The sequence below is a fragment of the Martes martes genome (assembly GCF_963455335.1).
Source record: "Martes martes genome assembly, chromosome: 10".
NCBI lineage: Eukaryota > Metazoa > Chordata > Mammalia > Carnivora > Mustelidae > Martes > Martes martes.
Window position 1 is genome coordinate 15969713 of NC_137898.1, and position 13755 is coordinate 15983467.

Genomic DNA, 13755 nt, shown 5'->3' on the forward strand with positions numbered 1-13755 from the left:
AAGTGTCTGTTCATGTCTTCTGCCCATTTTTTGACATCATTATCTGTTTGGTGTGTGTTGAGTTTGAGGAGTTCTTTATAGATCCTGGATATCAGCCGTTTGTCTGTATTGTTGTTTGTGAATACTTTCTCCCATTCCGTGGGTTGCCTCTTTGTTTTGTTGACTGTTTCCTTTGCTGTGCAGAAGCCTTTGATCTTCATGAAGTCCAAAAAGTTCAATTTCACTTTTGTTTCCTTTGCCTTTGGAGACATATCTTGAAAGAAGTTGCTGTGGCTGATATCGAAGAGGTTCCTGCCTATGTTCTCCTCTAGGATTCTGATGGATTCCTGCCTCACATTGAGGTCTTTTATCCATATCGAGTTGATCTTTGTGTATGGTGCAAGAGAATGGTCAAGTTTCATTCTTCAACACATAGCTGTCCAATTTTCTCAGCACCATTTATTGAAGAGACTGTCTTTTTCCACTGGATATTTTTTCCTGCTTTGTCGAAGATTATTTGACCATAGAGTTGAGGGTCCATATCTGGGCTCTCTACTCTGTTCCACTGGTCTATGTGTCTGTTTTTATGCCAGTACCATGCTGTCTTGGTGATCACAGCTTTGTAGTAAGGCTTGACATCAGGCAATGTGATAACCCCAGTTTTGGTTTTCTTTTTCAGCATTTCCTTAGCAATCCGGGGTCTCTTCAGATTCCATATAAATTTTAGGATTGCTTGCTCCAGCTCTTTGAAAAATGGTGGTGGAATTTTGATCGGAATGACATTGAAAGTATAGATTGCTCTAGGCAGTATAGACATTTTAACAACGCTTATTTTTTTGATCCACGAGCATGGAGCGGTCTTCCATCTTGTTGTGTCTTCTTCGATTTCTTTCATGGGTGTTCTGTAGTTCCTCGAGTACAGGTCCTTTACCTCTTTGGTTAGGTTTATTCCCAGGTATCTTATGGTTTCTGGTGCTATAGTCAATGGAATCGATTCTCTAATTTCCCTTTCTGTATTTTCATCGTTAGTGTATAAGAAAGCAACTGATTTCTGTACATCGATTTTGTATCCTGCCACATTACTAAATTGCTGAATGAGTTCTAGTAGTTTGGGGGTGGAGTCCTTTGGGTTTTCCTTATAAAGTATCATATCATCTGTGAAGAGAGAGAGTTTGACTTCTTCATTGTCAATTTGAATACCTTTTATTTCTCTTTGTTGTCTGATTGCTGTTGGTAGGACTTCTAATACTATGTAGACCAAGAGTGGTGAGAGTGGGCATCCTTGTCTTGTTCCTGATCTCAAAGGGAAGGCTGTCAGTTTTTTCCCATTGAGGATGATATTCACTGTGGGTTTTTCATAGATAGATTTTATGAGGTTGAGGAATATTCCCTCTATCCCTATACTTCAAAGCATTAAAATCAGGAAGGGATGCTGGATTTTGTCAAATGTTTTTTCTGCATCAATTAAGAGGACCACGTGATTCTTCTCTCTTCTCTTATTGATTTGTTCTATCACATTGATTTGTGAATGTTGAACCACCCTTGTATCCCAGGGATAAATCCCACCTGGTCATGGTGGATAATCTCTTTAATGTACTGTTGGATCCTATTAGCTAGGATCTGGTTGAGAATCTTAGCATCCATATTCATCAGGGATATTGGTCTGAAATTCTCCTTCTTGGTGGGGTCTTTGCCTGGTTTGGGGATCAGGGTCATGCTGACTTCATTAAAAGAGTCTGGAAGTTTTCCTTCTGCTTCAATGTTTTGAAAGAGCTTCAGGAGAATAGGTGTTATTTCTTCTTTGAATGTTTGGTAGAATTCCCCAGGGAATCCGTCAGGTCCTGGGCTCTTGTTTTTTGGGCGGTTTTTGATCACTGCTTCAATCTCCTTTCTAGATATCAGTCTATTCAGGTTGTCGATTTCTTCCTGCTTTAATTTTGGAAGTTTATAGTTTTCCAGGAATGCATCCATTTCATCTAGGTTGCTTAACTTGTTGGCATATAACTGTTGATAATAACTTCTGATGATTGTTTCTATTTCCTTGGGTTAGTTGTGATCTCTCCCCTTTCATTCATAATTTTATTAATTTGGGCCTTCTCTCTTTTCTTTTGGATTAGTTTGCCCAGTGCTTTATCAATCTCATTGATTCTTTCAAGAAACCAGCTTCTAGTTTCATTCTTGCGTTCCACTGTATCTCTAGTTTCTACCTCATTGATCTCTGCTCTAATCTTGATTATTTCCCTCCTTATGTGTGGAGTTGGCTTAATTTGTCGTTGATTCTCCATTTCTTTAAGGTATAAAGACAGCTGGTGTATTCTGGAGTTTTCAACTTTTTTTGAGGGAGGCTTAGGTGGCTATGTATTTCCCCCCTCGGACCGCCTTTGCTGTATCCCATAGGTTTTGGACCAAAGTGTCTTCATTCTCATTGGTTTCCATGAATTGTTTAAGTTCTTCTTTGATCTCCTGGTGGATCCAAGCATTCTTAAGCAAGGTGGCCTTTAGCTTCCAGGTGTTTGAATTCCTTCCAAACTTTTTCTTGTGGTTGAGCTCCAGTTTCAAAGCATTGTGATCTGAGAATATTCAAGGAATAATCTCAATCTTTTGGTATCGGTTGAGCCCTGATTTATGACCCAGTATGTGGTCTATTCTGGAGAAGGTTCCATGCGCACTCGAGAAGAATGAGTATTCTCTTGTTTGAGGGTGGAATGTTCTGTATATATCTATAAGTTCCATCTCATCCAATGTGTCATTCAATGCTCTTGTTTCTTTATTGATTTTCTGCTTTGATGATCTGTCTATTACTGAGAGTGGTGTGTTAAGATCTCCTATGAATAATGTATTCATATCAATATGACTCTTTATCTTGATTAGCAGTTTTTTTTTTTTAATGTAATTGGCTGCTCCCATAATGGGGGCAATAATATTTACAATTGTTAGGTCTTCCTGGTGGGTAGACCCTTTAAGAATTATGTGGTGTCCTTCTATATCTCTGACTACAGTCTTTAGTTTAAAATCGAATTTATCTGATATGAGAATCGCTACCCCAGCCTTCTTTTGAGGCCCATTGGTATGGAAGATGCTTCTCCATCCCTTCACTTTCAGTCTGTGTGTATTCTTAGGTTCCAAATAGGTCTCTTGTACACAAAGTATGGATGGGTTCTCTTGTTTTATCCAATCTGCACCCCTGTGTCATTTTATGGGCTCCTTAAGGACATTCATGTTGAGAGTGATTATTGAGGGATATGTTGTTATTGACATTGTGTTACCGGTGAAGTCTTTGTTTCTTAGACTGTCTCCATAAATTTCTGCTCAATGGTATTCTTGTTTTTTTTCCTCTTTCACAGAACCCCCCTCCCCTTAATATTTCTTGTAGTGCAGGCTTGGTGGTCACATACTCTTGTAAACCTTTCCGGTCCTGGAAGCTCTTTATCTCTCCATGCATTTTGAATGTCAGTCTTCCTGGATAAAGTATTCTTGGCTGCATGCTCTTCTCATTTAGTGCCCTGAATACATCTTGCCAGCCCTTTCTGACTTGCCAGGTTTCTGTGGACAAGTCTGATGTTATTCTGATGGGCTTTCCTCTGTATGTAAGGAATCTCTTCCTTCTAGCTGCTTTCAAGAGCTCCTGTCTAAAATTATGATTCATCATTTTCACCATCAGGTGTCTTGTGATCTTTCTAGATTCTATGATCTTGGGGGAAATCTTAATACCTCTAGGACATGTACACTGGTCCCATTTGCCAGATTGGGAAAATTTTCGTGGAGAATTTGTTCAACTATATCCTCTAGTTTTCTGTCTTTCTCCTCCCCCTCAGGGATCACAATAATTCTGACATTGGCACGTTTCATGATGCCATTTATTTTCCTAATTCTGTTTTCATGGCTTTCAAGCTGTTTGTTCCAGGCTTCCTCCTGACCCTTCTTCTCTATCAGTTTGTCCTCTAGATTACTAATTCTATCTTCTGCCTCAGTTATCCTAGTTGTCAGAGAATTTAGATTAGATTGGATCTCATTGAGAGCATTGGAACATCATCCCTGGTGGCTCTTACCTCTTCCCTAATCAATTCCATTTTGTCACTAAAGGCTTTCTCCAACCTAGCCATTGCCTGGATAATTGTTAGCCTGAATTCCCTTTCTGACATACTATTTATGTCCATATCCAATATCTCTGATGGAGAGGGCACCGTCTCTTTATTTTTCCTCTTTGGGGCATTCCTCCTCCTAATCATTTTTGTGAGAGAAGGCTGACAGGATGTATAGCTGAATATATAAACCATGGTGCAGGCAAGGTGCACTCAGGAATGCTTTTCTCCACTGGCATCTTCTGGCCCTGTAGAGATCCAGAAGTGTGTAATTCTAATCTCAGGCTGATTTCATGGGTGATCAGAGTTCTTTGGTAGATAATCAGCTCACTTTAGGGGACCGGTTGAAACAGCACCTCCTACTTCTCCACCATCTTGTCACCTTTCCTCACCCGGCCCTCAGACAGTTCCAGGTAAATGAAGAGAAGACACTAGGAGCAGCATTCAAATTGTGAAAATGATTTTCGGTACTAGCCCCAAATGTCTGGGTGCCAGTGTCTGAAAATGAATTTTTAAAATCCAATTTCTATTTGTTATTTATGAGTACAAACTATGAAATTGAACTATGCATCTTTTGACCTTATATCTTGAAATTATGCTAAACTCACATTACAAAGTAGGAGAACTAAAATTGTCTGTACTCACATTCAAATGATGTGTGTGTGTGTGTGTGTGTGTGTATGTGTGTTGTGTGTGTCTGTGTGCACGTCTGCTAATGTAATACTGTTATATACACCTGCTTCCAAGGTAGTATTAAAGCACTTGTAATTATAACGGTTATATTAAAAAGAGATTAGTACTTCAGGGTTGTTAAGTATAGCAATATAGGACATGGATAAAAATCTGGAGGGAAGTCATTAACTATTACAACCTGAAATAATCTTGGTTCTGCCCTTAATTAGCATCTTGATCTTGGCAGGATCCTTAACTTCTCTATGTTTCTATTACATTATGTATAAACTATGTATAAAATCAATAGCAGGAATTATCTTACAGGTTTGTGGTGGGGATTAAATCAGCAAATGTCTGCAAAAACACTCAGACCCACTAAATATTCAATTTAATAAATATAGTTATTGTTATTATTACCATCAACCTAAGTCTTTGACACTCTCTCCTCATCTTAAAATGGATGGAATAATACCAACCACACAGGATGTTATCAGTATTCAATGGGATCCTATGAACAGAACACTTGCTACTATTCTGTGAATATAGCGATCAGTTATTGAGGTGTATACAAACACACACGCACACAAACACACACACACATATATGATTCTACATTGTATATATAACATATGCAAAATATATATACATATACACATACATAGTCATATGCATTAAAATACTATTTTTATGGACCGTACAGAAAGTATGAGTCATAAGTGAATATTTTGAACAACTCTATGTTAAATTTAAAAAGACTGACAATGCCAGTTTTTGTTGATGTTGTAGGGAAACAGAAACTCTCACACCTTGCTGGTGGAAATATAATATAGCGCTACCACTTTGAAAACACTTGACAATTTCTTGATATGTTAAAATACACGTAACATGGGGCGCGTGGGTGGCTCAGTTGTTTAAGCCTCTGCCTTTGGCTCAAGTCTCACTCCTGGGATCTAGCCCCACATTGGGCTCCCAGTTCCGTGGGAAGTCTGCTTCTCCCTCTCCTACTCCATCTGCTTGTGTTCCTCTCTTGCTCTGTCTCTCTCTGTCAAATAAATAAATAAAATCTTTTGGAAAAATTAAAATAAAATACACTTAATGTATAAGTCAGCAATTCAACTCTTAGGTATCAATCGAAGAAAAATAATAATCTATGTCCACAAGAAGGCTTGTACATGAATGTTCACATTTCATCATTCACTAGGGCCATTAACTGGACAAAATTCCAATGCCCATCGGCTAGAATAAGTATACAAAATATGGTAGAGCCATACAGCGGCTCACTATTCTTACTAAAGAGGAACAAACTGCCAATAATACAATGTGATAAACCTCTAAAACAGTATGGTAAGAGAAAAAGACAATATTTTCTTTTGGATGTTATGAAGTATGTGGCTTCACAAATGAATCAAGAGATAAACTGGGGTGTCCTTGTGATTCCATAATCTCTGACCAAAGCTCTGTGGATTCATTATGTCCCAGCAGTACCTGTCAGTGTGATAAAAATTGGATCATCAGTTCCATCCTGAACCCAAGAGTGACGATTCTCACGGTATATGTAGTTATCACTCACCTCAGCTGAGTTTATACACCATTTTTAAACTTATTCCTTCCAGTTCTTCTTCCCTTAGTAGCTTTCCAATCTCTTCAGAGACGGTTTTCTGTTTCCCATCTTTGCTACCTTATCATTTGGGAACACGTGTCTGTTATGTCACTCCTTCCCACCCACAAAACTGGCATTCACATGTTTCTCTGAACTGTAAATGGTATACTTATAAAATCTGAGTCCTCAGGCCTGAAGAAAAAAGGAAATAGCTTTCCAACAGACGATTCTGACTCCATTACTCACACCTCAGAAACTGTGGGTAATGATCCTGTGCCCTTGGAATAATCGAACGTCGTGTAAGAACTTTTTTGTATGTAAAGTTCATCATAAGTTGACCAGAGCACACTTTTTTGATCTCAGAATTCACAGTGATGGATGGGACTCAATATCTCTATGACAGGTCAAACATGGCATAGATTCTGAACCTGTCATATTTTAATTGTGAGGTTTGGACCAATTGGCTTCAAGTCCATGAGCCTTCTTGAATTAATTAATCTGCACATTTTGGATAAGCAGATGACTCAAAGGATTTTTTTTTTTTTTAACAACTCACCCCCTAGAAAGGCCAAAATATGGGACACTATCACCAACAGATGCTGGTGAGGATGTGGAATAACAGGGATTCTCATTTATTGCGGATGGTGCAGTCATTTGGGAAGACCCTTTGTCAGCTTTTACAGAACTAAAACAATTTAGCAATCCCACTCCTTGATTTTTACACAAAGGAGTTGAAAATGTATGTCCATAAAAAAACCCGCACATGCATGTTTAACAGCTTCTTTATTCACAATTGCCCATACAACTGGAAGCAGCCAAGACATCCTTCAGTAGGTGAGGCTAGATAAACTGCAACATCAGACAGTGGCGTACTATTCATTGCCAAGAGAAATGAGCTACAGGCCATTAAAAGGTATGAAGACCCTTGCAATGTGTTCCCCATGGTACTTGGCATTCAGCTCCATCACAGATATGAGACACGTCTTGATCTTCCCAGTCACTAACTTTCTAGTTTCATGTCTTACTAACTTGACTTCTAGGAGCTCAGTGTCTGGCTTATAACCCGACACACAGTAGAAGCTCAATAATAATTACTGAATGAATAGATGAGCCAGTAGCCACAACATATTGAAACAATTAGATTTTTCTTTTTCACCCCCTGGCTTTTGTTATGCATCCTCTCCTAGGAATCCTCTCAGAAAAAAACACGTGCTTATTCACTCTGATGATTCCCCTTCAATTTTTGTTCCCCTTTTTGGTATGTTTTCATGTGGGAAATTTTCCTGACCCCCTGGTCTTTGTTGTGTGTCCCTCAAACATGCTTTCATTGTCCCCCTGTGCTGCCACTATCTTCCCATTTATAACATGGTCTTATCATATTCTGCTCCCCACTGGGTATCTCTTATTAGATCTGAAGCTCTTTGATTTCAAGACCTTTGTTCTGCTCTATTCAGCACTGAAGGCCCAGCAACCATCAATGTGTCTGTTATATTTTCTGTCTGGAAATATCTATTGATTAATGAATGGGGAATATTACACACACACATACACACACACACACAGATATAAATGGAATATATTTATCCTGATGTTGTTTTGTGTATAGATGGAACCACTTATTTTTTAAAACTTTTCATAATGAAATGTTACCTAGAAATAATCTAATTAACAGAGAAAAATGGCATGATCAGCTCACATTCATATCATGACAAAATCTTGCTGAACGCAGGGAAAATATCAATGTAAGATATTTGCTCCTTCATTGAGAATCTCAGTTTCAATCTTTGTAAATACATAGTTTACTCAAGAGTTCAAAAAATTTTAATTTCTCAAAGAGATCTCACTAGAAATATGAGTCAGAACCAGATAAAAGCGGGAAAAAAAGTCCCTTGTCTCCACTAATATTTCTTTGGTCTAAATTTTCTTGACGTTATTCAACTTCCTTCATGTCATTATTCACTCATTCAATGTTTATTGTGCCCTAGACATTGTGCTGACTTGTAGAAATGATTCCTATCAAATACTCAAGTACTCTATGGAGTGTGACTTTATTTAATAGAAATTCCTCTCAGATAAGATGCTCATTAATTTGAGTCATGATTCTTTGTAATGGGTTAGCAGCCTAAGATGGTTAACATGAACAATACAATATGACTCTGAAGTCTACAAGGGAATTTGGGAAGTTGGGGTAATCTTCATTACCCCTCATAGGTTAAAGGGCTCTTCACTTTTACAATGCTATAGTCATTTTATACTCTAATTTTATAGGAAGCATGTTATATAATCAATACTGGTATATAAAAATGAGCAGAATTCTTAATAAAATATGTTAGATTTTATAGATAGTGAATATATAGATAGTGACTATTCATAGTGAATATGAATATATATGCCAATACTACATGCTGTATATATGTGTGTGTGTGTGTGTGTGTGTGTGTGTGTGTATGTAAAAGCCATAGTAATTTTTTTCTTTCTTGCACACATTTCTGGTCCACTCAGTTCAGAAATTAGCATTCATAGTAGTTTATTATCTCTTTATTTGGTAGGTATCCTTTCTGAGAACTTCCAAAATGTCCTTTGACCTTTGTTTTCATTGAAACAGTTTTGAGCTCCAGGAATATTTATTTCTCACTTGAAATAGCTTTTCTACTATATAATGTCCTCATGGCATTTTTCATCTGATCATTTCGTAAGGTATAAATTAAGGGGTTTAACATCGGTGTTATCATAGTGTAGAACACTGCGACGGCTTTATCAATAGATAAAGTAGTCACAGGTCTCATGTACTCAAATATGCAGGGCACAAAGAATAGGATAACTACTGTGATGTGGGAGACACAGGTGGAGAGGGCTTTGCGCTTTGCCTCCAAGCTGTGGTTCCTTAGGGAGTACAGAATGACCACATAGGAGATGACCAAGAGGAGGAAGAGGAAGACACAGATGAAACCACTGTTGGCAGCAACAAAGATCCCTAGAGTGTGAGTATCAGTGCAAGCAAGATTAAGCAAAGGGTTCAGATCACACATAAAGTGATCTATGATATTAGGGCCACAGAAGGGTAAAGGGATGATAAAGAGGATCTGTATGGCTCCATGAAGAAAGCCTCCCACCCACACCACTCCCATTAACAGGCCACACACCCGCCGATTCATGATGGTCGTGTAGTGCAATGGCTTGCAGATGGCCACATAGCGGTCATAGGCCATCACAGTAAGTAGGATGATATCAGCACCTGCAAAGAAATGTCCTCCAAAGATTTGAATTATACACGCATTGAATGTGGTGGTCTTCTTTTCACGGAGTGAATCGATGATCAGTTTAGGGGTATTAACAGAAGTATAACAGGCATCAATGAAAGAAAGATAGGCCAGGAAATAGTACATGGGAGACCCCAATAATGGGCTGGCAGCGATAGTGACCACGGTGAGCATATTTCCTACCTCAGAGATGATGTAAATCACCAAAAAGACAACAAATATGATTTTCTGCATCTTTGGATTCTCTGTGAGCCCCAGTAGAACAAACTCTGTCACGTTGTTTCTATTCTCCATTATTTCATATTATGAATAATTGCATTACCTGAAAAAAATTACTTTTTATTAATGTAACCTTGATTGTCTTAAGTTTTTCCATCTAGTAAGTAATACATACCTAGATTCTATTGAATTGTGGATTCTCATGTGGTTTTCTGAGATAGAAAATAAATTATGAGTTCTTTAAGATTACATAAATTATTCACTCATTGAAATTTCTGTTGAGTATGGCCATAGGGAACTTTGTAAACACACAGGCAGGAAATCATTTGTGCACACTTCATCATCTGAGGTGATTAGTCATGTAACAGGAAGTTGTCAATTGAATACATTAAGTAAGAAAGGGGAGGTGGTTTATGATGTAAAAGCTGTGAATGCAATGTTAGGAATTTTCCCTTTATCCTTAGGAAATGGGAAACCATGAGAAGACAGTGAGAATATACATGGAAAAGTGAAGAGGAATTAGAGGAAGAGATAATAAAGGATAAAATTTTAATAAAGTTCTTCATGTGTCTTGGATGAAGTGGGGTGAAGTTCAGTAAGAGGTTGGAAGCCAGAGACAGAAACCTCAGTTAAGAGATTATTTATTGGGGCACCTTGGTGGCTCAGTGGGTTAAAGCCTTTGCCTTTGGCTCAGGTCATGATCTCAGGGTCCTGGGATCGAGCCCTGCATCGGGCTCTCTACTCAGCGGGGAGCCTGCTTCCCCCTCTCTCTCTGCCTGTCTTTCTGCCTACTTCTGATCTCTGTCAAATGAATAATAAAAAAAAAAGATTATTTATTATAGTTGACATAGGATTAACAGGGTGTTGATTGTCAGTATGTAAAGTATACAAAAGCTACTATAAAAATAGTTAATAATGTTTATTTTTATATATAATAATATTATATTTGCTAATGATATATATATATAGAGAGAGAGAGTTTAATAATTGATTAATATGTTCGTGTATGATAGCAAATGTTGTATAGATAGGATCTCATTAAATACTGATAACATCCCATTTGTTTGGTATTATTCCATCCATTTTGAGATGAGGAATCAGTGTCAGAGAATTAGGTTGATGATAATAGTAACAATAACAATGTTTACTAAAAGTGAATATTTAGTGGACTTCATTGTTTTTGCAGATGTTTATTGATTTAATCCCCACCACAAACCTGTAAGATAATTCCAGTTCTTGTTTTGGCAATTATTTTATATGTTAAGTAATAGAAACATAAAGGAGGTAAAGATTCTGCCAAGATCAAGATGCTAATGAAGAGCAAGAACTAAGATTAGTTCAGAATATACTTCTTCATGGTTTTCCTCCAAATTATTACCCGTGCCCTATATTGTTATAATTAACAACATTGAACTAATAATATTTTTCTTATATGACCACAATAATTGTAATAGCTTTATTACTATTTTCGAGGCCAGTGTCTATAACACAATTTCATTAGGACACACACACACAGAGAAATGCTTGAACTCCCAACTATCAAGTAAAAAAAAAATCAAAAATGAAAAGGTCAAATAAAAACAAAAAATGTGGTACTATGTTTATTGAAAGCCTTTTTTCCTTGACTTCTCCCTCAGACTTAGTTCTCCCTACTATAATTCATCTCCAAAGCAAACCATCTGTTTTTTTTGGTTTTTGGTTTTTGGTTTTTTATTTTTAGTTTTCTGTCACGCTTTCAAACCATCTGTTAAATGTTGAAAAGGATTTCCACTGTAGTTAAGTGCTTTGGTTTGAAAATCAAAAAGACAAGGTTAGAATTCTGATTTTTCCACTTGCTTTTTCTTTTATCTGCAGTACCTTCCTAGCACATTATATCCTTGTTTCCTCAAGTATAAAGCAAGATTAATCATATCCAAATGAAAGATTTTCATGAGAATTGTTTAAGGAAACTTACTTGAACATATCACCACCGTGTTGTATGCACAGAGAACTTTCATCTATTTTGTAACTGTGTAGGCACCTACGATATAGGAATTATTGACATTTTGAGTGATAATTATGCAACCATTTAACTGTGCAAGAAGTTCAGGAAGAATCCTCTCCAATTTTACTTTTAAAGAAGGTACACAGACTCAATTATCCGTAGCCTTTGTTACCAGAAAGAATTCTCTATTCATGCTTGGATAACACAGCTGATGCTATGTGTCATTTATTATTCATACTATGCCTCTTCTATGTGAGAAGTGTATTTCCATTGTGTTTTCATTCTCATGATTAGTCTAGATTATTAAACTGGCTGTCTCATTGCAAAAGCATGCTGTTTCATGACAAAGAGCAGGGTCCTACAATTGGCTTCATTTCCTTGAGTTTCAAAATTATTTCTGTCAGCTTAGGTGAATGATATTTACCAACTATCTTTTCAAGAAATGGGGCGAGGATGGAATGCTTGAATCCTATATTTGAAGGGACTGAAATAATGATTAATATATATGGGAGGCAACAATACTTAAGATGCATCAGCAATTTTGCACACTTACCTTACAGACTTAGAAGATCTTAATGATGTATGGAGGTGTTCAGAAATAATCCCATCTTCAAACTGACCTCTTCTCAGATAAGTAACTTTCAATATGAAAGATAAGACACACCCAGTAAGAGACTGGTTAAATAATTTGATACCAAATCAAGTTTTTAAGAAAGTGTTTTGGTCAATCCAAAGCTTCCTTCTAGCCTAAAGCCTCAAAAAAATTTTACAGAACAACTGGAATTTGAATTTAGAATGGATTATTTTAGAAAAAATATGGAGAAGTCATCTACAGATGGCTCTGGTCCCATAGGGAAGAAGCAAGATGTATGGAGTAAGCACATTCAAATGGGTCATTCTGAGCATATGAATCTTGCTCTGCAAACGGAATCAACAAAAATCATATTCACCTTACGCTGCATGCATACTTAAAGAGTTTTCCATAGGTTCAAGGACCTTGTCACAGTGTTGTTACTTTTTCTCCCAGGAATTAATTATCTCCTCTGACAGAAAGGATTTGTCTAAGAAACCATGCTGAAGAGATTGTTTAACAAACATCCAGTTTTGAATAGGGAATTGCATGCCCCGTACTTGGAATCCAAACACATAGGAATACCCTTTCTCTAAATGCACCTGAGCTTCTAAGAAAGTGGAATGTTAGGCAAGTAGAAAAATGGCATAATTCCAGTGTGGTGACCTGTGATATATGTAACCTATTGATTCATGTCATAGAGAGAACTTTTGCCTTCTTAGCAATAATATAACTTCTCTGGAACCTGCTACAGATTGCTTGAGAGCTAGAGCAGTGAGGGCATGAAATCAATGGCCAACGTTTTAAGGTTCTTGACTCCAAAAGCTGTTTTTGTTTGTTTGTGTTCACAATCACTAGGAGACAGGAGGTAAAAACAAACTCTAAGAAGCTCCCAACTAGTTATCTTTGGGATTCATGGTTTGTTCAGCATGGATTACTAGGCACCGTTAAAATTGTGGAGGCAGATCAAAACACAAGATGAGTCCCAATTTTCTACAACTTTGTCACTTAGTACTGTTGTTTCCTTTGAGTAACTCTAGGAGACCTGTGGTGATGTATTGTTGTTTTAATTTGCTTTCTCTGATGACTAATGACAGTGAGATTTTGTTTTTCATCTTGTAGACCTCACACTCATTTTGAGTTCATTTTTTGTGTATGGTATAAAATAAGGTTGTGGTTTAGATTTTTTTTTTCCTCATAGATCCGATATAATTTGTGGAAAAGTCTACATTCCCCATTGAATTACTTGACATCTTTGTAAAATTCATATAATTAGGCCTATTTCTGTACATTTTATTGGTTTCAAGACTCAGTGTTTACCTTCGTGCCAATACCACACAGCATTGATTATGGGAGCTTAATAGCAATTCTTGAATTTCAATAGAGTA

At 37.2% G+C, this 13755-nt stretch overlaps 1 protein-coding gene across 1 annotated transcript; it reads right to left on the reverse strand.

Annotated features, from left to right (window-relative positions):
* Positions 1-8957: 8957 nt before the first annotated feature.
* On the reverse strand, positions 8958-9887 carry LOC308351601 (olfactory receptor 4C46-like; the record flags this gene model as incomplete). Its single annotated transcript, XM_080817398.1, has 1 exon — positions 8958-9887. The coding sequence occupies one exon, from the start codon at positions 9885-9887 to the stop codon at positions 8958-8960; it is 930 nt and encodes a 309-aa protein (XP_080673524.1).
* Positions 9888-13755: the final 3868 nt, after the last annotated feature.